At 36.7% G+C, this 27,794-nt stretch overlaps 1 protein-coding gene across 1 annotated transcript; it reads left to right on the top strand.

The window, feature by feature from the left end:
* Positions 1 to 13,936: 13,936 nt before the first annotated feature.
* Positions 13,937 to 15,964, top strand: LOC131667948 (uncharacterized). Its single transcript, XM_058941729.1, has one exon. It carries the CDS (start codon positions 13,937 to 13,939, stop codon positions 15,962 to 15,964), a length of 2,028 nt encoding a protein of 675 aa, XP_058797712.1.
* The last annotated feature ends 11,830 nt before the right edge of the window (positions 15,965 to 27,794 follow it).

Below are 27,794 nucleotides of genomic sequence, written 5' to 3'. Positions count from 1 at the left end.
ACTTTGTGACTCTCTAGGTACGGGCGGGTACCGCTAGGTGACGTGTTCACTACGTATCAGGAACAGCCACCTAGAATCAATATACTCAGCCGGCATATCATTCAGAGCAGCTAGATCTTTCGGCAACATCTCATAAAAGGTACAAGATTGACTAAGCTCGATGATACGGTGTTACTTATTTTGCCTAGACAATGATCGATAGGGTTTTTCCTATTGGGCACGACATTCATGTCTTAATTGGTCGTCTAGTTTCACTCTAAATTTTCATTAATTCTACCTCCTTCCATACTTGAAGGATAGAGTGATAACAGCGACCAGTGGGTACGCATCCTTACCAACAGTCGGTAATAATACTTCAATCGAGTTTGTCGTGCATTAGTAGTTAGTCGCGTTTTGTTATAATTTCCGATGTATGATTGGCCGATTCAATTTTAGATTATGCAGAGCTCCATAGGTACCAATGAGAGAACTACACCAAACCATTTTTTTGCGATTCTATATAAAAAATAAAGCAATACCAATTTTCTTTTCCCTCAATGGATAATTGCATTAATAATGCATTTCGAAAATGCACTTCTAAAATGGAACACCAGAACTGAATTTAAAAAAAAAAATTTTGACTCTCTGCAGTTTATTCGTTATTAGTCGCTATCAGATAAAACCTTTTTCATATTATAGAGAAATACAAAACCTTTAAATCTATATTATCAAAAATTTGCATAATTACATTTCTTGGAATATTATGCACTGTTTTGAAAAAATACATCTTATAAAAAAATCGATATACGTATTAATAATTTTTAATACTTCTTTTGTTTTAATCGATTCGATTGGTGTTCTGTCTTGGACATTAGAGCCTTCAAGTAAGATTTCTTCTTCTTCGGTGATTATTCTTTGATGAGGCTTGAATACAGTAGTAAGATGATTTGCGAACGTTTCAGCTTGTAATCTGTTGCTTCTGTCGGTTTCAGTGATGTGAGATAATTCTACGTTTGTGTTTTTTTCTTCATATAACATTTTTTTAGATCTTTGGTTGTTTTATTTACTTTAGTTTTGTATTGACTCGATCTAGTTATCCGGTACCTTTTCCTTAATAATCTCTTTTCTTTAATTTTTTTGAGTTATTTTAGTGGACGTGATTTGCTGTGTTTTATTTCTATTTTTTATAGAAGAGCATTTATTAATAGTTTCAGTTAGAATTACGTTGAGTGAGTTGATGCTACTTTCTATATTATTAGCTCTTTTAAGAGGAGCATTGCACGTTATCCGTTCCTCTCTTTAAAGAGCATATTTTTTCCAGTCGACTTTTATGTTATTGCTTACTTTATTGAATACTTGGTGGTGTAGAGTAATTAGTAACGGCGAACAATCTGATGATAAATCTAAACATGATGACACTTTAATATAATTTTTTTATACTTTATACTATAGCAAATTCAGTCAAATTCGCAAGATTGTTTGTATCAGTAAGCTAATATGTTGATTTCCCAGTGGATATCGGAATGTAGTTATTTTTTATAGTAGTTCATAGAGTACTCTGCCTCTGTATGTTAGAATTGATGATCTTGATCCCCACCACAGATGTTTCACATTATAATCGCCTCCTACTATAAAGCGATTTCCAAATGGGTTGAAAAAGTCAGTTCAGTTTTCTTTTGTAATTGTTTTATTAGAAGGACAGTAAATAGCTCATATTTTTCTTGGTCGGTCTTTATCCTTGATGATTACATTGATTGCTTGTAAATACATTTCACTAGTGTAAGTGTGGATGTAATGATTTATTTTTGTTTTGATTATAATCGCAGTACTTCCGTGTACTTTATTAAGCGAGTGATTGGTTTTATGTACAGTGTAGTTTAGTATATTAAAATCGTTTTTACTTGTAAAGTGTGTTTTTTATATTAACATAATGTCTATATTTTAATAGATTAAAAATGCTTTTCATTCAATGTGCCTTTATATAATAGGGTTTGCGTTCCAGATAACGAGTTTTAACTGCTTATTATGCCATTTTATTTACAAGTACAAATAGAAGATTTAACATACAAAAGTAGAATAATCCTTTTGGTGATGATTTTTTTAACAGAATGACGTTTTCCTTTCGAATCGTACTCAAGAAATCTTTAAAATGAGTCGAAACATATTGGAAAGAGCTACATTATTGACTACTTTTACCTCTCTACAAAAAGGAAATAAAACGATAGTTACATAAAGGAAGAACACTATTGTATTGATTATTATTTCTAAAATAAACAGCTCTTCCTTCTTGCTGCTTTAATATAACTCTTAAGCGTTTATACGTCTTTTTCAAGCAGTATGCTCACCCTTTTGGCAAAAAAACCCTCGAATTCGTCGTCAATATATAGTAATATATAGTAATAACAATGTTGAGGTTAGATTTCACTCGAGGGGAGTGTGGACGTATCTTGGAAGTGAGCGCGAGTTTTGGTGATAAAGTCAAAGAGGAAAAGTGTTTGAGGAGAGAAATAGAGGTGAAAAGAGCGTGGAGGTGGAGGAGGAGTGGAGAAGAGAGAGAGAGGCCTGGAGAAGAGCAGGAAAAAGCAGAGAGAAAGGAATAAAGAAAAAAATAAAAGTTGAGGTTAAGAGAGAAAATCAGAAAGCGGGAAAAGCAGGCAGAGAGGAGGGGCGGTAAGAAGTAAAGGCAGAGACAGAAAAGGTAAGAAAGGGAATAAAGGTGGGATCACGGGTAGTTATAGAGAGTCGAATTAAGGCGTACGGGATAGGATGGAAAGATTTGTGACAACAGAAAAATTAAGAGATAAAGGTGGAAGGTTGGATAAGAAAGGCCCAAAGGAGGAAAAGAAGAAAAGAGTAAAGGTGGTGAGGGGGGAGAGAAAGCGGGGAGGGGCTGAGGGAGAATAATAGAGGAGAAATGAGAGAGGCAAAGAGATGCAAGAGTGAGAGCGAGGGAAGCGAGATGGATGGGGAGGGGGGAGAAGGATTGGACAACACGTTAAGAGAATCGGGAAAAAGTAGTGGTGCAGAAGAAATAATGGAAAAGATACGGACAGACATAAGGGAATTAAGAGAGGTATGGGAGGAGGAAAGGAAAGAATGGACAGAAATGTTTAAAGAAATAATGGGAAAAATAGAAAGAATGGAGGCAGAGGGGAAAAGAAGAGAAGAAAGGTGGGAGAAGGAAATAGGAAAAGTGAGGAAAGAACAAGAGAGAGAGAGAAGAAAGAAAGAAAGAGACGAAAGAAGAAAGGGAAAAAGCGGAACGTAGAGAAAAGAAACTGCAGGAAAAATGGGAAGAGAGGATGGACCAGTTGGAAGAGGAGTGCGCGAAACTAAAAGAAAGCATAGAAGGAGGAAACAAGAAACAAAGAGGAACAGAAGTAGGCAATAAGGAAGAATTAGAGCACATGAGAGAAAAAATGGATAGGGAAAGTAGGATAAACAATATAATAGTAACAGACTTAGAGGGTGAGTTAAGATGGGAAAAGAAGGGAGAGGCTGAGGTCTGGTTAAGGAAGGTATTAGAAATGAAAGGAGAGATAGTGAATCTGAGAAAAATAGGAGGAACAGCGGAGAGAGATGATCGGAGAGAAAGAAGAAAAAACATGTGGCAAATTAGATGCGTGTCATGGGAACAATAAGAAGGAATTATGAAGAAGAAAAAGAGTCTGGCACAGAAAAAGATATACATAGATCAGGACTGGACGTGGACGCAGAGAAAGATAAGAGAGGAAGTAAGAAGGAAAGCGAAAGAAATAAGAAGTAAAGGTAAAGAGGTAAAGATGTGGCATAACGGGGTGAAATCAGAGGAAGAAGAATGGTGGTGGAGCGAGAGAGAGGGAAAAATGGTAGGAAAGGGGGTGGAAGGGTTTCGAAAACAATAGGGATAAAAGAGAAAGAGAGAAGAGAAGAGAGAGAGAGGGGAGAAAGGCAGTAAAAATACTATTCTGGAACGTGGCAGGGGTGAGGAGCATGGAGGAAGACGACTGGGAATATGTTAGGGAATTCGACATAATAGGGCTAACGGAAACCTGGGGGAAGAGGCAAGGGGCAAGAACTGGTGTGAAGAAACAACTGAAAGGGTATAGCATAGAGTGGAGGGACTCAAGAAGAGAAGGAAGAAGGGGGAGAGAAATAGGGGGAGAAATAATGGCGGTAAGAGAGAGGAAAGGGATGAGTAAGATTGAATGGAAGAAAGAAAGGACAAGTGAGGTAATAGTAGGAGAAATAAATATCGGAGGGAGGGAATACATGATAGCATCGGTGTATATGCAACATGAGAAGAAGGAAAACTATGAATACCTAAATGAAGAGATAGAGGAGAATAGAGGAAAAACAATAATTATAGGAGGAGACTTCAACGCAAGAACAGGAAACGAAGGAAGGGAATGGGAGACAGAAGAAAACCTAGAAGAAATTAAGGCCAAGGATAAAGTGTTAAACGCAGAGGGAGAAGAAATGAAAAAATGGCTAGAAGAAATGGGCTTAGTGATAACGAATGGGAGAAAAGAAGGAGATGAAGAGGGAGAAATAACATATATAGGAGCGAGAGGAATGTCAACGATAGACTATGTAGTAGGTAACAAGGAAGGTGATGAGGCGATAAAAAAGGTTCAAATAAAGGAAAGGGTAAAGTCGGACCACTTACCAATAGAGGTGGAACTGGGAGACAAAATAGCGGGAGAAAGAAAAGAAGAGGAAGAAAGAATGATAGACGACTGGAGTGAAGAAGGTATAAGGGAGTATCAGAGATGGTTAGACGCAATAGAGGGAACAGATAAATGGAAAGATATAAAAAGTAGAGTGAAGAACGCAGTTGTAAAAAAGAAGATAAGGAAAAAAAAAGGATCAAAAAAAAGCTGGTGGAGAAAAGAATGTAAGGCAAAAAGGGATAGGATGATGGCAGAGTTAAATAAGGTAAGAAAAGGGGAAGGAGACAGAGGCAAATACCTAGAAGCAAAGAGAGAATACAGAGAGGAAATAAGAAAAGCAAAAGAAGATGAAGGGAAAAGAGTTGCAGAAGAAATAAGAACAGATAAGACGAGAAGAAAATTCTGGGATAAAGTGAATGGCAATAGGAAGAAAAGAATTGGATTAGACGAAAATATAGGAAAAGAAGAATGGGTAAAAGCATTTCAAGGAACAATTGGGAGAGAATGAACAGGAAGAAATTAAAGGGGAAGAAACCGAATACAGTGAAGGAGCGGAAGGTGAAGAAATTAAAGAAAGAGAAGTAAAAGAGGTAATAAGAAAAATGAAAAAAAAAAGGCGACAGGAGAAGATGGTATAGCAAATGAAGCGTGTGTGGAAGGCACGGAAGGCTTGATAAAAGATATGACAAAATGCTTAAATGGAATATGGAACGGAGAAGGATACCCGGAAGAGTGGAGGAAGGGAATAATAGTACCAATATATAAGAAAGGGAGAAAAGAAGAAGTAGGAAACCATAGAGGAATAACGCTGATGGATACGGGATATAAAATATATGCGGAAATACTGAGAAAAAAGCTGGAAAGAGAACTAGAAGCTAAAGAAACGCTAAGTGATACGCAGATGGGATTTAGGAAGAAAAGAGGAACAATGGACGTGATATTTATATTAAAAACAATAATAGGAAAGGAAATAAGGGAAAAAGGAGGAAAACTGTTCGTATTCTTTGCAGACATGAAGGCCGCTTTTGATAAAATAAAGAGGAAGAAAATATGGGAAACAATGAAAGAGAAAGGGATAAATAGAAAAATTAGGAAAAAAATAGAAGAAATATACAAGAAAACAGGGAGTAAGGTAAAAGTTGGAGGAGAAATAATTGGGGAGTTTGAGACATACAAAGGCGTAAGGCAAGGGTGCCCTTTGAGCACCACGCTATTTAATCTTGCCTTCGCCGACCTGGAAGTGAAGATCAAGCAGGTGCAGGAAGGAGAGGTAGTGATAGGAAGGAAGAAAATATGGACATTAGGATACGCAGATGATATAGTGATGATGGCAAAGAGTGAAACTGGAATGAAAGCAATGCTGAAAAAATTAAAAAGATACCTGGAAGAAAGGGGGCTAGAGTTAAATGTAGGAAAATCAAAGATGATGAAATGCAGGAGAGGAGGAGGAAGGGGGAAGGAAGAAGAATTCGAATGGGAAGATGAGAAGATAGAGATGGTAAAAGAGTACAACTACTTAGGATATGTGATAAGCAGATATAACGGAAATAAAAAGCAGATAAAGAAGGTAGAAGGGAAAATAAATATGGGACTCGGAAGGCTATGGGAGCTAGGAGAAAAGCTATTTAGAGAAAACTGGGAGCTAAGGATGAATCTGTTCGATGCTCTAGCGAAAAGCGTGATTATGTATGGAGCAGAAATCTGGGGATGGAAGAGATACGAGGAAATAGAGAGACTACAACTAAAATACATAAAGTGGGTATTAAGATTAGATAGAAACACGCCAAGTTACCTAATACGATGGGAAACAGGAAGACAAGAAATGAAAGAAACAGCATTAGAAAGAGCAATGAAGTATGAAAACAAAATAAGAGAAGAAAGAAATGGCTCAATAAGAAAAGAGGCATGGAAAGAATTAAAGAAAAGGGAAAGAAATGAAAAAGATAAAAAGGGTAAGAAGGAGGAGAGAGAGGAAAGGCTGGAAAAAAGTAAAATATACAGAGAGAGAGAAGAGGGAGATGAAATGAGGGAAGAGTTTTGGGAAGAAATAAGACATGAGCTGAAGAAAAAAGATGAAAAAGAATTAGAAGAAAAGCTAGAAAAATCAAGATACATAAACGAGTGGAAAGAGGTGAAAGAAGAAATGAAAAGGTATAGGTTAAAGGAAATTCAAGGAGAGGGAAGAATAAAAGGCCAGCAAATAATAATAAGGTAATGAAACGAGAGGAAGCAGGTATTGGGAAAAAGAAGAAAATAAGAGATGCAGAATGTGTATGAAAGAGGAAGAAAATTGGAAGCACATGGTAAAAAAATGTGAAAAAACCAGAAAGGAATGGAAGAATGGGAAAAAAGGAAAAGCAAGAAGACGAAGCTACAAGACCCTAAGGAGAGACGGAAACAGAAGACAGAGAAGCAAGACTCGCAGACACATCTACACACACATACACACAAAACACAAACATACGCGCAAACATAAACATACACATGCCCACACACACACAAGACACAAGTAAAAGCAATTACACAAGCGAGAGGAAGTAGGTAATGGAGGATGGAGCAAAATGGAAAAGAAGAAGAATCGAAGAAGAGAAAGAAAAAGGTAAACTAGAAGGTAAATCATAAGATACTAAGGAAAAATAAGTGAGGTTGAGGAAAGGAAAGGCAGAGGGAGCAATAGGAAACAAGAAAAAGGTGTCAGAGCCTTAACAAGAAGAAAGATAGATGAAATGATTAGCAAGAAGGAGAGCAAAAGCAAAGGAAAGGCAAAGGTGAAAAGGCAAAAGAAAGTAATAAAGGAAAAGCTGAAAAGAAAACAGAAGACCGGAAAAGGCAGATCTTGGAGAGAGAAAGAGGAAGAGATGATTAATCAGAAGAAAAATGAGAAGAAAAGAGGAACAGGCAGGCGCAGAAGACAGGGACACAAGAGTTTCAGACACACCTACAAAGGCACATATTTACACAACACATACACACACACTATAACGAGCGGCCAGACCCTCGTTATGTCTCTCTCTCCCCACACATAATTATAATTATTTATATATATATATATATATTTGTCATATAACTATTTCACATGTATGGCAGCCAAAGGTAAGTCAGAGAGAGCGCTAATAGAGGGCGAGCTAGAGATAGAGAATTCGGGAGGCCGGCACGACGCACGCGAGTCGGAGAGTGGGGCAGGAAAAAGCCCCGCGATAAGAACTCTCTCTTGTACCGGTGACTTCGAAGCACGTGGACGTGTGACGAGCAGATATACGCGCTTGCGACCTTTTGTGATCAGCGACTTTTTCCGTGGTGTTTCTGGCGAGTACGCGAGTGCCCCTCGGTGCGAGGTTTGGTGTCGAGAGTGCCCCAGTGTTTTTGGCGAACCAATTCTAGCGACTACGCGTGCGAGCCTTCAAAGCCGCCCGCCTTTTGACCGCATTCGAGTGCGTACTGCGCGTCCTCGCAGACCACGTGCGAGGCCGAGAACACCGTCTCCAGGGCTGACTCCGAGACGTCATTGTAAGTACCACCTCGAATACGTGTCTCTCTCGCTAGCTTTCCGCCGCTCTCTCTCCCGCTTACGCTGCGTACTAACTTTGTACTATTCTCTGTAGTAAACTCAATGCCGCTCGTATATCTGTTTTCTTCCTTTGCGCTTCCCTTTTACCTATCGTAAACAATCCCGTTCCGTCCGGCTTTCGCACCTGAATTTCGTGATCGCCCCAAAGCGCCCATAGGACTACACGACGCTCTCCGCGGGCCAAGGTAACGGACGCCGCACCACGACGTACCTGTTGCTGCTGGGTTAGGCTTTGCGCAGCCTATTACGAGGCCCACACCGAGCTGTTTCCAATTCCCTCGTAATTTATATAACGAGTGACCCGCGCTGGGTCAAAACCCCGTTATAACACACACGCACGCGCGCACTCACACACAGACACACACACAAAACACATACATAATCAACTACACAAACTGGATACGAGACACAAATAGAAATTTAAGAAATGTAAACCAAATGTAACATATAAGTTGTAAATAAATAAACTAACTAGTAATAACAATGTTATATCTATATCAAGTTATTAACCATCTGACTTTAGTGATTTTGTAGAGTATCTCTAGCTAATTGGGACACTATCTTCCTGAGAATGATAGTCGTCTTAGCAATCTTATTTATTGTCCAAACATTTATTTTATAACAAAAGTCAAAAATCAAAGAATTAATTAATTGTTTATTTCAAGGGTATTAATGAATAGTATAAATTATTCAAGTGACTTACTCGTTTTATAGGTTGGTAGTGAATATACTGTAGGTTGAGAACAAGACTATTGTTTTGAGCGAAGTCTGAACAACTCTGCTTAATAAGAATGAGCTCTCGAATTTATTAGTGGCTACCCCACTCTTAGAGCTCAAGTCACCGTTTCCGTTTCCGTTCCGTCCTCCGGTGAGGCTACCTTGGACCAAAACAACATTTATCGGTGGTACAAAATATTCTCAGAGGGCCGAGAAGAAGTGAACGACGAACAACGTGCCGGACGCCCGAGTACGTCAACAACATGAAAACATTGATCAAGTGAAGAAAATAGTATTGGCCAATAGTAGAATCACTGTTAGAGAAGTTTCTGAGAATCTAAACATATTGATTGGCTCATGTCATTCGATTTTAACCAATGATTTGGGCATGAGTCAGGTCGCCGCGAAATTCGTGCCAAAACTGCTCAATTTCGACCAAAAACAGCATCGCGTTAACATTGCTCAGGAGATGTTGAACTCGGTCCGCGACGAGCCAAATGTGCTCCAGAGGATCACAACTAGTGATGAATCATGGATTTATAGTCTTGATGTGGAAACCAAAGCTCAATCATCTCAATGGAAGCTGCCGCATGCGTCAAGACCAAAAAAAGCGCGCCAAATTTGGTTGAACGTGAAGGATTTTCTCAGTTTTCTTCGATTACAGGGGCGTGGTGTATCATCAGTTCTTGCCACAGGGTAGTATGGTCAATAAGGAATATTACCTGTAAGTTATGCGGAATTTGTGAAAAGCAATCCGCCAGAAACGTCCGAATTTGTGGAAGAACAAAAACTGACTTTTGCACCATGATAACACCCCTGCTCATACATCGTTGCTTGTGCGCGAATATTTGGCCAAAAACAATACAATAATGGCGCCGCAGTCACCGTATTCCCCATATCTAGCCCCTTATGACTTTTTCCTGTTCCCAAAACTAAAGAGGCCTATGAAAAGTAGATAAGCAATGTATGTTCTGGGACACAAAGGAGCCGACAAAGGATGCCGCCAATGTATAAGGATACGTGTATGTTCTGGGACACAAAGGAGCCGCCCGATGAAGGTGTGAAGGTAGTGACACCTTTTAATTAATGGTCAGACCCCATGGTGAGTGTCTAAAAGGGATTTGATGTACCTTTGACACCTTCCGCGTGCAAGTGGGCCCCATGCTGAGTGTTAAGGGGCATTTGATGTTGGTTTGACCCCTCGCGCGCGCCGCCAATGTATAAGGATACGTGTATGTTCTGGGACACAAAGGAGCCGCCCGATGAAGGTGTGAAGGTAGTGACACCTTTTAATCGCGATAAGGTGAGACCCCATGCTGAGTGTTGCATTTGATGTTCCTTCGACACCTCCCGCGTGCCAGTGGGCCCTTCGAGGGGGCCAGTCTCCCCCCCCTCGATAGTAGGGCGCTTCACCCACCCACCCACCCCCCTACCCATAGAGGTTGTTAAGGTAGGATGCTGTAGAAGTCGGTAGGGTGTTTGGGAAAATATATGCTTATGCTGGCTGAGTGTAGACCCTCGGAGAGGGGGTAGCGTCTCTAGCTTGCTAGGCGCGTACGCCGTATAGTGAGGATGCTGTTCTCTCTCTCTCTCTCTCTCTCTCTATCTCTCTCTCTCTCTCTATCTCTCTCTCTCTCTCTATCTCTCTCTCTTGCTCTCCTTCGATAGTAGGGCGCTTCACCCACCCGCCCACCCACCCACAGAGGTTGTTAAGGTAGGATGCTGTAGAAGTCGGTAGGGTGTTTGGTAAACTATATGCTTATGCTGGCTGAGTGTGGACCCTCGGAGAGGGGGTAGCGTCTCTAGCTTGCTAGGCGCAGCCACCACCCACCCACCCACCCACCTCCTACCTTTCGTCTGACTACTCCCTCTTCAACCTACAGCGCCGAAACCGCTGCTTTCAGCGCCACCATAGTGCTTAAAAGCCGTGCTCGATGGGAAAAGAGCGCAGTCTTTCGAGACAGCCCGCTTCACTAGCTTTCTTAGCAGTGACAAGCAGCAGTAGTAGTAGTAGTAGTAGTAGTAGTAGTACTAGTAGTAGTAGTAGTATTACTAGTTATCCTACGGGCATTTTCATTACAATGGCTTCTATTTCTTATTTTGAAAATACAGTACGCGATTTATGGAAAGCCTATTACAACTCAGACGCTAATAAGGATGATTTTATTAGATGGAAAAATATAATAATTACCGCTTTGCATTCTCTTGAAGAATATATGTTACGGCCTAACTTAAGTAGAGCAATACGACAGAGATGTCAAACATGCGCTACTCATTTGAATTCAATCGAAATTAATTTAAATAATTCCATAAAAGTCGGAGGAAATGTTAATTCATTACGAGTCATTCCAAACCAAATTGAAGGGGACGGAGTTATTTGGCGTGAAATAAATTCAGCATTTGAAAAACGTATCATTACTGCAATCATAGCCAATCAAGAACATAGAGATATAAAGTCATTCTTAAAAGCAGCAAATAAATTATTACAACTACAAATACCAAAATATCTTTCAATTCATAATGCTCTAAAAATAAATATAGAAATGTCAGCTTAATTTACCGTAATAAAAGATAATGTAGAGGACATTCAAGTAAAGTATTTCAACACCGAAAATGTTTCTATTTATAAAACGACAGATCTTAAATTATGGTTTACAGAAAATATTGAAGATGTTATACTTAAAAATTTAGAAGAATTTCAAGAAAAAGATTCCGGTTGGACATTAAAAACTATCATCGGTATTACTGTTAATATAAATAAATTTAATCCTTTAAAACCTGGCTCATATATTCAACTACCAAAACAAATAGCAGATAAAAAAGCAATTATCAACGTTCAAAATACAGATAATGAATGTTTTAAATGGGCTGTGCTTGCCTGTCTTCATCCAGCTAGATTTCATAGCGAAAGAGTTCAAAATTATATGCCCTTTGCGAATGAATTGAAATTCGATGATATAAACTTTCCTGTTGAGGTAAAGAATATTCCTAAATTTGAAAAATTAAATAGTATTTCAATAAATCTATACATACTAAAAAAATACGGTTTTAAATTCGAAGTCTCACCATATTATATATCAACTTTAAAACAAGATAAGCATGTAAATCTTTTGTTACTACAAAGCGATTTTATTGATGAGAATGAAACAGAAAAATCTAATAGATCAAATAACAGTGATAATTTCAAATTAAAATTCCACTATGTATGGATTAAAAACTTATCTGCTCTTGTTAGAAGTCAAGTAACGAAACATACTGCACAAATTTATCTCTGTGAACGCTGTCTCCACTATTTTAATAATAAAGAAAAATTAAATATTCATGAGACAGATTGTTCAAAATTAAATAAATATAGAGTTAATCTACCCAATTTTCCTCTTCTGAAATTTAATCATTATGATCGAAAAGAAATGGTTCCGTTTATTATCTATGCTGATTTAGAGTGCTTATTGAAACCAGTAAATAACGGACGATCCTTCCAAGATCATGAAGCCTTTAGTGTGGGGCTTTATATAAAATGTAGTTATGATGATTCCAAATCAGTCTTTAAGATGTATAGAAAAAAACTGAATGAAGAACAATCACCCGCACAATGGATTATCAAACAATTTCAGATTTTGTTAGATGAAATGAATCAAATATATAAGAATGCAATAGAAATGAATCTTTCATGGCGTAATCAAATGGATTTCAAGATGAGCAAAATGTGTCATATTTGTAGAAAATATTTTCAACCTGATGAAACAAGAGTTAGAGATCATTGTCATTTGACGGGTCGATTTAGAGGTGCTGCTCACGCATCCTGTAATTTAAATTATAAGAATCCTTATTTTATACCAGTTGTCTTCCATAACCTTACTGGATATGATTCTCATTTTATAATAAAAGAAATAGCTACTAGCTCTGATCTTGAGGGAAATGTGACTGTTTTAGCTGAAAACAAGGAAAGATATATAGCTTTCACAAAACACGTGGACGGTAGTACTATAAAGAGTGACCCAAAAAAAACCCAATTTTTCGCCCGTTTCGTCGACCTCATGAATTCAATTCGAAAATGGACTAAATGATAGCTTATGGGGATACTTTAAAGTAGACGAAATGTCAAGTTGAGCATAGTTTCTATTTTTGAGATATGACGAGTTAAACTTGTATTGTAGAAAATAATTAGCATTTTTGCTAAAAATCTTTGATTAATCGGTATTTTTATACTAAAAACATACCAAATGGATGGATTTATATACCAAGCATTTCTAGGAGTTGCTGGGTTTAGCGAACAATCAGATCTCCGCTGAATTTAGGTGCTGTCGAGCCGACGGTGGAAAACTTCTCTTAAGAAATAGTTGCGTATATTACTTTACATAGTTTGAGTGATGAAAATGTAAACTCATCGCTTGCAAAAAGTGTAGTTGTTTTCACCTTTCGACAAATGAATATCATAGTTTTCTAGAAGGATTTCATCACGATATGATGTTTTCTTAAATAATATCTAATCTTATCCAAACTATTGTAAGGATACATAATTGTATGCATGCAATAGAATTGTAATAACCCACCCGCAGGCTCTCTTGCGAAACAACTTGATTTTTGGTTTCCTAAATAATCACTTCGTGTTTATTTATTTCTTCCCTATCCCCTCAACCAGTGCTTCTCAGCGCTCTCCTTCGCCCAGGCCAAGAACATCTGATCAGCTTCGCCAGGAGCCCCGAACCCTGTAGGTCAAGGGCGACCTGACGCGCCTCCTGCTCGCCCAGACGCTCAACAGGCTCGCCTACATCAAAATCAATTTAAAAAAAATCTTTAATACAGTCGAAGTTTTTCAGCTCGGTTTTGTTTCTGACCTTCGACTCCAATTGAGGGGCACCAAACGTAAACAGTCAGGGCAATGTAAACGCTATGAAAGGCACATCCTCCCCTTTTGGCCTCGCGGCTCCTCTGAACCGAAAACTGCGACGTGTCAATTCTCGGAAGGCGCAAATCTATATATATATACTTTGAGACAATTATTTTTTTTTCATCTACTATGCCATTCAAAATATGCTTAGGTTGTAACGAGCAAAAACGCTCAAAAAATGACAAGTTTTATGGAATGAGTCATTTAGAGAATCCATTATTGACGATTAATTGTTTACGCCAAACGCAAAATGCTAAGAAACGAAAACTAGAAGTTCTACGTGATATGCCGCAAAATGGTCAGCTATGTAAAAGTTGTTATGAAATATCCAAAAAACCGAAAATATCACAATTAACTGAATCACACACGCCTGATTTGTCAATTTATCGTAGAGGCAATAGCTCTCACGGGAGATGTACATTTGGCTGTAAGAATATTCAGAACTTGATTTCTGTACCGAAAGCGATTTCCCATGAGCTCCTTATGAACTACAAATTCTTGATTCTCCCAGACTCACGCATGTGTAGTTCACATATTGGTATTCCTAATTATTGGCCACTTGTTAAGCAAATATCTGCAATTGTCAGTGAAAAGGAACAAGAAAGTGTTTCTAATATAATGTACAAATACTATCAAGAAATGAAAAGCTCTCAAAAAGCTGTATTTGACATCAACGCAATAGATCGTATTGGTGATGAAATATTTAAAGATTGGTTTGCTTATAGTATAATAGAATTTCAACGAATTTGTTCTTATGCTAAAACTTGTCAACCTAAACACATAGCGGTTCTCTTGTGCAAGTTACGTACAAGTCTTTCTAATAATCAACTAGCATTTCTCTTCGGAGTTAGCGATCAAACTATTGCCAATTATATGAATTTAGCCAGAGAAGATCTTCTAAAGAACTTAGTTCCCCAATTCATAAATAATAATTATCGCTCAGTGTTATTATCACATAACACTGAAATGGCAAAAATATTATTTGATATAACAGATGACAAGGCATGTCTTGTTTTTGATGCTACGTATCGGCTAGTTCAGAAATCATCTAACTTCGCAGGACAGAAACAACTTTGGAGTGAACAAAAGAAGATGCCTTTAGTGAAACCCATGGTGGCTTGTGCGCCTGATGGATATATTCTATTTGTACTGGGTCCGTTTGACGCACGACATAATGATGCAACTATTTTAGAAGATTGTTTCTGTAGGTTCGCAGACAAATTGCATACGATTGCAGAAGGTGATCATATTTTGGTTGACAGAGGTTTTAGGGACGTTTTGCATTTTTTAACAGAAAGTAAGAAATTAAATGTTCATTGCCCTGGACTTGGCCAACTTGAGACGATGGAAGCAAATATGTCTAGATTTGTCACAAGATGTCGCTGGATTATTGAACAAGTTTTCGGCCGCCTCAAAAAAAAGTTCAAATATTTTGCTTTGCCAGCCCATAATGCAACATTAAATCATGATTTCGGCTATCTACTAATTGCTTTTGCACTTTTGAATTTATTTCATAAACCTGTCTTAAGTGACAAGCTTCATCAGGATATTGCTCAAATAATGAAATCACGAGTAAACGTCCCAAACCGTCTGAAACTTATTGCTCAGGATTTTAATCTTTCTCAACTTAAAGCTCCCTATCTTGACATGGAGTACACCGCATTGGATAATGAAGAGAATAATCAAAGATTGCAATTCCCTAGACTAACCTTAGATCACTTGTACCACTTAGGTTTAGGTCCTTATCAAACAAGAAATGCAGCTTCTTACTATGCAGAGCATACAAATGAAGGCATATTCTTAGTACAAAAGTTTTCTCCACCACCGAGACACCGAACAGCTACCATAGACTATGCTAGATATGAGATTGATGTCAAAAATCCTTTACTTATCAAAGCTTACATGAAATCCCGATATCGTAGTGGAAAATATCATCACATTTTTATCCTAGTCGATAAAGCAAAGACTGGAAGAGATTCAATCCTGGAGTACTACTGTACCTGTGAAAGTGGTTCACGGACAGTTGGTTGTTGCAGCCATGTTATGACAATCGTTTGGTATCTGGGTTACGCACAGTATGAAGGAGTTCATATACCGAATCCAGATATTTGTGACATATCTATTTCTATACGTAAAGAAGTAGATTCGCATACTTAAATACACTTGCTATTAAGATTCGCTTCAGAAATTAATTTATTTGTGAATTTTAAAAAAATACAAAAAGGCTAAAAAAAGAAAAAAGAAAAAAAATTACAAAAAACAACAAAACAAGTAAAAATTACAAAAAAAAAATACAAAAAAAACAAACCTCTTCGTGGATTAGTACCGTGTCGTGGTGAAGAGGCTTATATATTATTGAAATAATGTGCATTTCAGTAATATAACCAAACCTAATCTTTCTTAGAAATATACATTTACTTATTAATTCAAAGGCCTCCCGTTCGAATACTTTGGATTATCTATCAAGATTTGCTAACTCTATAGTATAAAGATACCGATTGATCGAATATTTTCGGCAAAAATCCTGTTTTTTTTTCTGTAAAATCGGCTATACCTCACTTGAACAATATCTAATGACAGATTCGAAAAGAATAGAAGATTTTATATAGGAATATATTTTGCGTGTTTGAGAACCTTGAACATAATGAACAAGATTGTCAAGAATGTTTGATTCATCTCGGCGTGAACAGGTTAACTAACAGGTTCGACTCGTCATATCTCCAAAACAAAACCTACGCTCAACTTGAAATTTGTTCCACTCTAAAGTATCGCCATAAGCTATTATTTAGACCACTTTTTAATCGAATGCCCGAGGTCGACGAAACGGGCGAAATTTTGGGTCACTCTTTTCGATTTATTGATTCGTTTCGTTTTATGCCATCATCTCTCGAAAAACTGTCTTCATACTTAACCAAACTAAATATCGTAGAGCATGAATTCAAGATAGATAAATATACAAAAACACAAATAGAATTATTGAAGAGAAAAGGCGTTTTTCCATATGAGTATGTTAACAGTTTTGAAAGATTAAAACAGACTCAATTACCACCTATCGAAGATTTTCATAGTCAATTGATAGATAGCAACATCTCTGAAGCTGACTATGAGCATGCTCAAAAAGTGGGGAATGCATTTGACATCATTGATTTAGGACAGTATTCTGATTTATATTTAAAAACTGACGTATTACTCTTGGCCGATATTTTTGAAAATTTTCGTAAAACGTGTATGGACGCGTATCAACTCGATCCGGCACACTATTATACTACTCCTGGATTAACATGGGATGCTATGTTAAAGTGTACAAAAATTGAGCTAGAACTTTTAACCGATATAGACATGGTTTTATTCATCCAAAAAGGCATTCGAGGAGGTATTAGTCAATGCTGTAATAGATACTCAAAAGCTAATAATCGATATATGGGCTCAGAATATAATGAAAAAGAACCTAGCAAGACTTTGATGTACTTTGACCTTAACAATTTATATGGATGGGCGATGACGCAATCATTACCATATAAAAATTTTAAGTGGGTCTCTAACATCGATGAGCCTCATTTTTTCAATGTTTCCGATAACAATGAGGTTGGGTATATTTTAGAAGTTGATCTAGAGTATCCAAAAGAACTACACGACGAACATAAGGACCTTCCACTTTGTCCTGAACACAACACACCACCTGGATCAAGACAAAAAAAACTTTTAACAACACTGTATGATAAAGAACGGTATATCATTCATTATAGAGCGCTAAAGCAGGCTATTAAATACGGACTCAAAATAAAACTAATACACAGAGCACTTCAGTTTAATCAAAAGCCTTGGCTTAAAACTTATGTAGATTTGAATACAGAAAAAAGAAAACAAGCTAAAAATGAATTTGAAAAGTTATTCTATAAACTCATGATTAATGCAGTATACGGAAAGACTATGGAGGATGAAAGGAAACGAAAAGACGTTAAATTAATTAGTACATGGAGTGGTAGATATGGAGCAGAAGCACGGATCGCACAACCCAACTTTCATAGTAGTTCAATCTTTGATGAAAATTTAGTAGCAATACAGTTATCATGGACGTCTATTAGTATTAAAAAACCAATATATATTGGACTTTGTGTGCTAGATCTCTCAAAAACATTAGTATATCACTTCCACTATGGCTACATAAAAGAAAGACTACCTCATAAAGCAAAATTACTTTATACTGATACAGATAGCCTCGTATATGAATTTAAAGATGTTGATATATATGAAATAATGAAAGAAGATATCAATAAATTTGATACATCAGATTACTCAGAAAATAATCAGTTTAATATGCCGTTAGTTAATAAAAAGGTTCTCGGTATTATGAAAGATGAATGCAATGGTAATATTATGAGAGAATTCATTGGACTTCGAAGTAAAATGTATAGTATACTAATAGAAAACCATCAAGCAATAAAGAAGGCAAAAGGCGTAAAAACACATACTGTCATAAAAACAATAGATCATGAAGATTTTCGAAACTGTTTATTGGATTTAGAAATTATTAGGCGTGAGCAATGTAATATACGAAGTGTATTACATCAAGTAAGAACAGAAAGAGTGCAGAAAGTAGCACTAAGTCCATATGATGATAAACGATGTATATTCGATAAAAATCCTGATACACTTCCATGGGGTCATTACAAAACTATTGAAACGTCAAAGCTTAAAATCAAGAGTGCGGAACAACGCAGGAAAAGAAAGATCATAGAAATGGAAGAAAATCCTCAAGAAAGTTGTAAGCTTCCTCTAACCTCCGACAGAAGTCGCTCAGAACAGAGTAGTATGAAAGAAAATCCTCAAGAAAGTTGTAAGCTTCTTCCAACCTCCTACAGAAGTCGCTCAAAACAGAGTAGTAATAGTGGGGAGGAAGAAGGCTCAGTTAGGAAAAGACTAAGGATAGAATAGTGAGAGAGTGGGGACAACGGTAGAGTGGGGGACAACGGCAAACATGGCGACTGAAGTCTGAGGAGTATGGGCAATGGAATCATATGAGAAATTACTCAAGTGGGGATAAGGCAAAAAGAGAGGGAAATTACGGCGGCTCGAGTTCTCCGAGAGGGGACGCATGGTACAAAACGGAGAACACACCTCAGTCCGTCGCAGTTCTTCAGCAGTAGGTTGAAGCAACAGCAGTAGTCTCTCTTCCTAGTTCTCCTATTAAACTTCTAAATTTTCTCTTAAAAGTAAGTTTCTTGTATACTAGTAGCTCTCTAACTATATATCCTAGTAGTATTAATTATTGATTGATTTTTTGTTATTGTAGAATGGACTTTTCATCAATTAATAAAATTGCCAAATCGGCATTTTTACCAAGAAAAACGATGGCACAATTAGAAAATAACTGTACCTACATGATAACGAGATTAAGATGGCTTAATACTCGTTATGGATTTAGTGTAGTTATAACAGTAGACGACGAATTCGAAATATTTCTACCTAAGCAAGTAAGCTTAGCATTAGAAAAAGATGAAGATATGCTGAAAAAATTATTCGAGACCATGGAAAGAAAGGAGTTGTTTATTTACCATCGAGAAGGCTCGAATTTTGAATTTAAAAATTAATCTAGCATAATATTATAACGGGGATTTAGCCCGGTTAGCCCCGTAAATATAAAAAAAGGAAGTAACTAAAGTTAAATGAGGAATGTCCGAGCGAAGTCTGAAGCCTCCTGGACTGTCCGTCTTCTCAGGTCCGGTGTTCGTCACGCCGGTGGCAGGACAGACGAATCCGCGCAGATTCGTAGTGTTGGCTGAAGAACGCAAAAGCCGAAGATTCGAAAGCGGGTGTAGGCGTCGGGGTACGATTAAATAAAAGAGACTAACGGTAAACAGTATTTTTAATCAGTATAAGTTAACAAAAGCGGTCGGAAGGAGGGAGAGAGTACGCTGAGAAAACGGATAGAGAGAGAGTAAACCAACTAGCAGGTACTTACAATGACGGTGCTCGTCCTCTAGATACGCAAACGAGTCGCACAGTTTGCGTCAACGCACACGCACAAATTATCGGGCACCACGTGCACTCCGCGGCTCGTTTCCTGCTGACGAACTCCCGCTCTAACAGCTACAGCACGCAAGCGTAGATCCTCTACAGGGCCGGGCGATGTCGCAACTCTTCTCCGGATAAAGGCCACAACTCCGAGATCGAAGAAGAGGGAAACACCAGGTCACCACGAAGATGCGAGCAGGGGAAGTCGTTGAGACGAAGGAATCTACCTGCCCGCTGACAAATCTGCACGATAGCAACTCCCTAGCGTGTTGCCTGCTCGGCTCTCGATTTCTTTCTGCTCTGCGTCTCGTCGATTAGTGTTCGCGGTCACTCGCTAAAGCGCGACTATGTCTCTCTCTCTCTCTCTCCGCGCCTCGCGGTCGCGCGCGGAAGTATCCCTGCGTACTCGCATCTCTCTCTCTCTCTTACCTTATATTCGAGCCGAAAAGTAATTACATATACAAATATTAATAATAAATGAATATAAACATAATAAATTCATAAATATATATAGGATAAGTTCGGAGAAATATGTTATATTTACATATCATTACTAGGGAGAGAGAGATATAACGGGTTGGCAATCTCACTCGTTATAATATGTAAATGTATAAATAGTAAATAAATTTATATTTAAAATTTTAATTATCTCTTTAATCCTAATTTAATTATTCCTTCAAATCCTTTTTTTTTGGAGAGGTTGAAGGTATATTTATTAATATTAATATAAGGTTATTTATCCAAGAATTACGAGTATTATCAAAGCCAAGCCATTTTACATAGACTTCATTACCCCGTCTTCTGAGAATTTTTTCTACAAGATAAATATCAGGATACATAACTTTCTGTAGTTTTTGCTCATAAAAACCTCCAACAATGGGATTTTCTTGATAATCTAGTAGGTGATATGTTACAGGTTTAGTTCTCGAAATACGATGAATAGTAAAAATTTCTGTAGACCAATTAGGCGTATATCCTTTTTCAAAAACGTGTTTAGACTTGCTTACTCGCACTTTATCTCCTACCTGGAATTTCGGTTTTTTGAAAAGACGATGATCGTAAGAGAATCGTGTCAAGACCTGCATTTCATTTTCTTTAGTCACGTCTTTAGGCTTCATATTTATTGTACGATGTTTTTGATTATTATAACATTCTATTAAACTGGGGAGAAAGTCAATCCACTTATAATTTCCTATTAAACTGAATTTTTTCCACATAATATTTTTTAGTGTTCGATTGAAACGTTCACAAATTGATGCTTTAAGATTGCTATAAGTAGAATAAAGGTTTATTTTATATTTTTTCATTAAACTTTGAAAATTTGTATTGTAGAACTCTTTGCCTCTATCCACTTGGAGAGTTTTAGGAATGCGTCCCTTTTTTAATACAGACTCCATTGCGTTAGTGACATCTGTAGCAGTTTTCTGTTTTACTGGAACTCCCCAAGCATATTTAGAGAACGTATCTATAATAGTTAATAGATGGCGAAAACCTTTATTCTCTCTAGAATAGTTTTGCATCTCAACAAGATCAGCTTGCCACGTCTCATCTATTCCGCGTATATCGACTTTTCGACGAGGATAGTTTCGACGTGCTGGTTTGTGTAACTCATCCACCACTCTTTGATGTTTCATTTTAAAGTTTTTTTTTTTTAATTTCAAACGGTCCAATAGTTTTTAAAATGTCAAACGGTCCAATAGTTTTTTCTTTCTCTTTCTCTTTCTCTTTCTCTTTCTCTTTATGATTACTAATATTATCTTTTTCTAACTGAGTAAGAATTAGTTGATGCTTTACTAATTCTAATCTTATTGTATCCAATGATTTTGAGAGATCATTTATCATACTCGTAAGCGTAGTAACGTTAGCTATAATAGTTTTTTGCAACGTTCGTAAGTTTACAGCATCGTTACTCTTCTGAGGCTATATAACAAATTCTTTTGTCATTCGCGTCGTATTGTCCGTCTTTAGTGATATTATACCCTATACCAGGAGGACCTTGATTACCCTCCTTTTTTTTCAATGTACGTCCAAACACATCAACACTTATTTTATTACTGAGGAATATTTAGAATTGTCTTAATATATATTATTATAGCCAGCTTCACGTAATTCTTCAATGATTGAATGAATTTCATTAATATGACTAGGATTACCAGCGGTTTGTTCGGCGATAAGCAATCTCAATCGATCAACGAGCTCGTTTGGATCATCCCAATATACATAATCAAATAATGTTCCTTTTCTTGCTATTTTATAGTTAGGAAAAAGACCTCTTTCATCAATAGTCAATTTTCGCTTCTTAGCACTACCACTTAAAGATAAATTTGGACCAATATACTTTTTGAATTTATTTACATGCTTATTGCGATATTCTCCATCAGTTTCATATCTCTTACGATGAGCGTTAGTGATTTCAAGAATTTTTATATAATTTTCAATATCCGATGAACTGATTAATTTAGAATTAGGTTCTTTACGAAAGAGAAGTTCCATTAATCCAGGCGTCTTGCTGAATGCTTTATCATTCACAATCACATTATCGTTTTGGAAAGAAATTGGAGAATTGCCTATGACATATGTATTTTCATGCAAGCGAACGCCAAATGTCTTGTCTAAATTACTTTTCTGTTGCGGTTCATGCAATAGTCGAATATAGTTTCCTACAATCGAGTCATCCAAAAGCTGTTTTTGTTGTTTTGAACTAACATTGTCTAAATTTATTGCGGTTCTATCAAGTGTTGATTCACTAGTCTTACTAAATTCGTCTTCATCACCATCATCAGTAATAGACATACCGGATTCAAATGTAGAATCAAGCGGATGTAATGTTGAATTTAAGTCATTAACAGTACTATTGAAATATCGAGATTTATAGGGAGTGTCAGCTGTTGTTTTTGACTTGAAAACTTTATCGAACGTAATTTTCTTCTCCTTGTTCGTTTCCTGTTCAGTATTATCGTTAGTTTTATCAATAGCTACCTCCACAAGTTTCTTCAATGGATCAACCATAGGTTTAAAAGTTTCATTCAATGTATTTTCTAAATCAGCTTTGTCACGTTTTATTAGTTGATACTTACGTCTGATGGCATCACGAGCCTCAGATAATTGCTCGAGCATCTTCTTTTCTTTTTCAAAATTAGCCATGTTGACGCTTACAATTTCTAAAGTTAAATAATCTTCATTCGTTCACTCCGTTATATTTATAGCAAAAGAATCGAATCCTTTTCTATACCGTCCATGATTGATTGGTCTATCTCTATCAATAACTATAAATCCATGATTATCGTCTCTCCAACATTTTGAACAAATTGCTTTAAACTTCTCAAAAATCATATCTGAGTTAACATGATCGTTATAAATATGTTTAATATTCACGTCATCTTGTCGAAACAAAACTAGTAAATTCACATTATCTCGAATGAGATGCGTCGGTATGCGAGCGTATGATTGACAGAGATAGAAACTATCTACCTTTTTATGTCTTCCCATACAGAAGAATGCTCTCACGTTGTCCTGCTTTTCAGTGGCTATATCGTCAAAAATCATGATGGAATTTGGATTAGCTTTATCTGGTGAAACAACTGCCTCATGCTCGCTGAATGCATAATACTGTATACCATCAATCGGTTCCAATAAATCTTTTAAAAACTTATACTTTGGTTGATTGAGGGACTTTGAATAAACATAAATGTTTTCGAATCTAAGTCCATTAGGATGTGTGATTAGTGTTAGCAAACAGTTAGTTTTCCCACAGTTACTAGGACCACAGAAAACTGCTCGTATACTATCAGGCAGTAGTTCACCATGTCTTTTTTCTCGTTTTTCCGTCTCAACCACATTATCAAAATTTATGACTTGCAACTTAAGTGGTTGCTCTTTGAAGTCCATATTGTTTTCTAATCACCGATCGAAGGACGAATGAGACTACTAACTATAAAAAGACTGTTTATATATTTTTAGTTTCATTAAGACTTTGTCTTCTGATGAGGTATGATAATTTTTTTACAAAAGAAAGACTGGTGGTGCTGGCTTAGTGAATAAGATCATGAATAACTTACCATTCGAAGCTTATTTGCCTGGTTATCAGTATTGCGGACCGGGAACTAAATTGAAAAAACGACTTGCTCGTGGTGATCCTGGAAAAAATCCGCTAGACGCTGCTTGTAAAGATCACGATATTGCTTATTCTCAAAATCGAGAGAACATTGAGGCGAGAAACGAAGCCGACAAAATTCTAGCTAAACAAGCCTGGGATAGAGTGCAAGCGAAAGATAGTAGTTTTGGTGAGAAAGTTGCTGCATTTGCTGTAGCCAACATAATGAAAGTTAAAAGTAAACTTGGTATGGGTGTTAAAATTTTAAAACGAGGAAAGAAACGAGGTAAGGGATTAAAAAATCGCCAACAACAACGACAGCGACGAAAGACACATGTAAAAAGTAAAAATCTATAAATTGCATTGAAAAAATAGTAATAAATCACTCTTTGTCATTCGTTCGGCTATAAAAGGCGCTAAAGAAGCTGTGAAGAAGGCTGGAGGAAGAAGAAAAATAAATATTCCTTGTATTCTACCAATTCCTAGTAAAGTGGGTGGAGCTCTTCCTTTTTTAATTACATTATTTGCCGCTTTGAGCGCCACTGGAGCTTTAGCTGGAGGAGCTGCTTCAATAGCAAAAACCGTTAACAGTGCTAAGGCCGCTCAAAATGAATTGAAAGAAGCTCATAGACACAATAAAACTATGGAAGCTATTGCTATTGGTAAAGGACTTTATTTGAAACCACATCGTAAAGGTTATGGTTTTCATCTGAAACCATATTCAAGTGGAAAAGGTTTAAAAAAAAAAGCTCGAAATAACTTTACCTAATCGAGCACTGACAGATCATGATATAAGAAAATATGCTAAAATACTAAAAATTGCAAATTTTCGAGGTGTTTTTATGCATGATGCTCTACCGACCGATGGGCCTCGATATCAAGAGACAGCTATTGTAAATTTGGATAATAAACGGGGGCCAGGTACTCATTGGTTAGCATATAAAAAGAAAGGCGATGAGGTTATGTATTTTAATAGTTTTGGTAATCTACAGCCGCCTATAGATCTATTGCTTTATCTCATAGTTAATAGAATCATGTATAATTATATTAGATATCAAGATTTTAATACATATAATTGCGGCCATCTTTGTCTCAAATTTCTTTTAAACAAACTATAGAAAAGACGACTAGTATATAAAATACTCATTCAAAGAATGACTGTCATTTGATATGAATCTGTCATGGAGAATACACTAACATTGAGTCTCTCGGGAACATCATCCGTACTCGAATCATATTATTTTCCACCGATCGAATTGATAGCAAACAAAAAATACGTTCTTGGTCTAGTTGAGCTATTGACATTTAATTCAATACCAAACATTGACGTTGGTTGTAATAAATTTTACATTGAAGGTCAAGAAGCTATCACTTTACCGACTGGTAGCTACGAAATAGAAGATATTGAAAACTTTCTCATAGACGAGTTAGCACCTAAAGGTATATCGCTTAGCCTAAAACCAAATAATAATACTTTACGTAGTGTCATTCGGTGCAGTCAAAAAATACATTTTGAACCAGAAGATTCTATTGGATCAATTTTAGGCTTCACTAAACGCACGCTCGTTGAAAACGAAACACATAGTTCTGACTTACCTGTCACTATACTCAAAGTCAATGCTTTACGTGTAGAGTGTAATATTACTACAGGCTCTTACATAAACGATCGCAAAGTACATACTATACATGAATTTTTCCCAGTAGTCCCACCTGGATATAAGATTATAGAAGTTCCCTCTCACGTCATTTACCTTCCAGTCGCTGTGAGGAGCATTGATCATTTTCAAATTCGTATAGTTGATCAAGACGGAAACCTAGTTAACTTTCGAGGAGAAGTCATCACAGTGCGAGTGCATATAAAGACCATATCTTAGTAATGGGTATCATTTACAATATAAAGAGCGGCCGAGGCTATATTAAAAGACAAAAATGTCGAACAGCAATCAGTCAACAGCGAGCTATCAGACTGCTCACACCTCAGAACATTCAATTCCTGAAAAGCTTGAGACTAGAAGTCGTCGAAAATCGTGGAAGAAAATATTGTGCATATTAGTGTGTTGTATAAAACAACAACAACAATATGGAGGGAATTCTAGACATTCATTCAGCTGTCGCTTTCGATGAGTCTATAGCTCATTATGAAGTTCATACGCATCAGCCTTATTCATTATCATATTTCAATAATAGCGATGAAATTCATATAGCAATTCAACATCAAGATTTATCTCTGCTTCCATCGCGCAGTATGATTCATATTTGTGGTAGGTTAACCAAGCCGGACGGTACTACGCCAGTGGAGAACACTTTATTAGTCAACAACGACCTCTGTCATTTGTTCGAGGAAATAAATGCTATTAAAATTGATAAAGTGAAAAATGTAGGCTTAACAACTCTCATGAAAAATTGGCTTTCACTCAATCCATGTCAGAGCTCTATCGCTGAAAATGCCGGATGGAATGGTGATAATAATGAAGTTTTAATATGTAACGCTCAAGGTTTTTTTGATGTGACTATACCTCTCAGTATGTTGATGGGCTTTGCTGAAGATTATCGGAAAATTGTAGTCAATGTCAAGCATGAACTTATTCTCACAAGTATAAATTATTGTTAATTTTTTCCACTCCTGATGTTTGATAATTATATTAGTAATCTTGATCTTAGGAGTCGTCCCTATAAGATCAAGATTACTAATATAATTATTCTCACAAGATCAAGAGATGATTTGAATGCTATTTTATCTGCTCCAATTGGGAATCCTGCTGCTTCAGAAAAAACAAAAATTACTTTAACTAAGGTTGAATGGCTGATGCCATATGTGTTGGTTGCAGACAAAGAAAAAATCAAATTACTCAATCAGATCGGACGAGATCGTGCAATTACAATGAGTTGTCGTACTTGGGAAATGTATGAGTATCCAAAATTACCACGTACATCAAAGCATGTTTGGAGTGTTAAGACTTCCAATCAATTGGAAAAGCCTCGCTTTGTTATTTGAGCTTTTCAAACTAAACGTGAAAATTCAGCGAGTGTTAATTTTAGTAATTTTGATCATTGTAATATTAGTAATGTGAAGCTATTCCTCAATTCACAATGCTATCCGTATGGATTTCTCAATTTGAATATCAATCAAAATCAGTATGCTGTTCTCTACGATATGTATACTAATTTTCAAAACGCTTATTATGGTAAAGAAAACGAGCCGTTACTCAATAAAAAAGATTTCATTAATAAAGTGCCGCTAATAGTTATAGACTGCTCCAAACAAAATGAAACATTAAAAAGCGCGCCAGTCGATGTTCGCCTAGAATTTGAAACTCGGACTGATTTTCCTGAAGATACTGCAGCCTACTGCTTAATATTACACGATCGTATTGTACAATATAACCCGATTAGTGGTGATGTTAAAAAATTAGTTTGAAATTAACAAGACATTATGTAATCAATGTATACAATGCTTTTCAATAAAAAAGAAAATAAATTATATATATTGTTGGAATTTAATAAAAACTACCTATAACCATACTATATAGTGTCTATGACGCCCTATACTTTCGATTGGTGAGGTATGGTGACTATGGCGCCCTCTACTTTCGAATAGTGAGGTATAGGCTTTATATAGAACAAACACGTGCCTCTACTCTCATAACGGTTTTGGAAACTAGTAGAGTTCACATTAACTTCAGCATCTTTTCAAATGGATTTCGTAATAGATTTTCAAGGCTTTCAAAGTTTAAACGAGACTTTTGTTTGTAAAGAACTCGCATATCTACCATTAGATATAGATACTGTTCCAACTGTGTTTTTCTTCGAACCACCATATCATTGGTTTCAACTTCCTATCAAGTATCGAAAAGTGAATCATTTCTTAGAAACGTGTCA

Source organism: Phymastichus coffea, unplaced genomic scaffold (assembly GCF_024137745.1).
Source record: "Phymastichus coffea isolate CEN01 unplaced genomic scaffold, Cenicafe_Pcof_1.1 PCOF00005, whole genome shotgun sequence".
In the NCBI taxonomy this organism is placed as follows: domain Eukaryota; kingdom Metazoa; phylum Arthropoda; class Insecta; order Hymenoptera; family Eulophidae; genus Phymastichus; species Phymastichus coffea.
The sequence above is the reverse complement of the archived record's forward strand: the minus strand, read 5'-3'. Positions and strand labels throughout refer to the sequence as shown.

What these genes read in the sequence shown, in the direction of transcription:
- LOC131667948 (XM_058941729.1), top strand. Translation starts at nt 13,937, where the DNA reads ATGCCATTCAAAATATGCTTAGGTTGTAACGAGCAAAAACGCTCAAAA.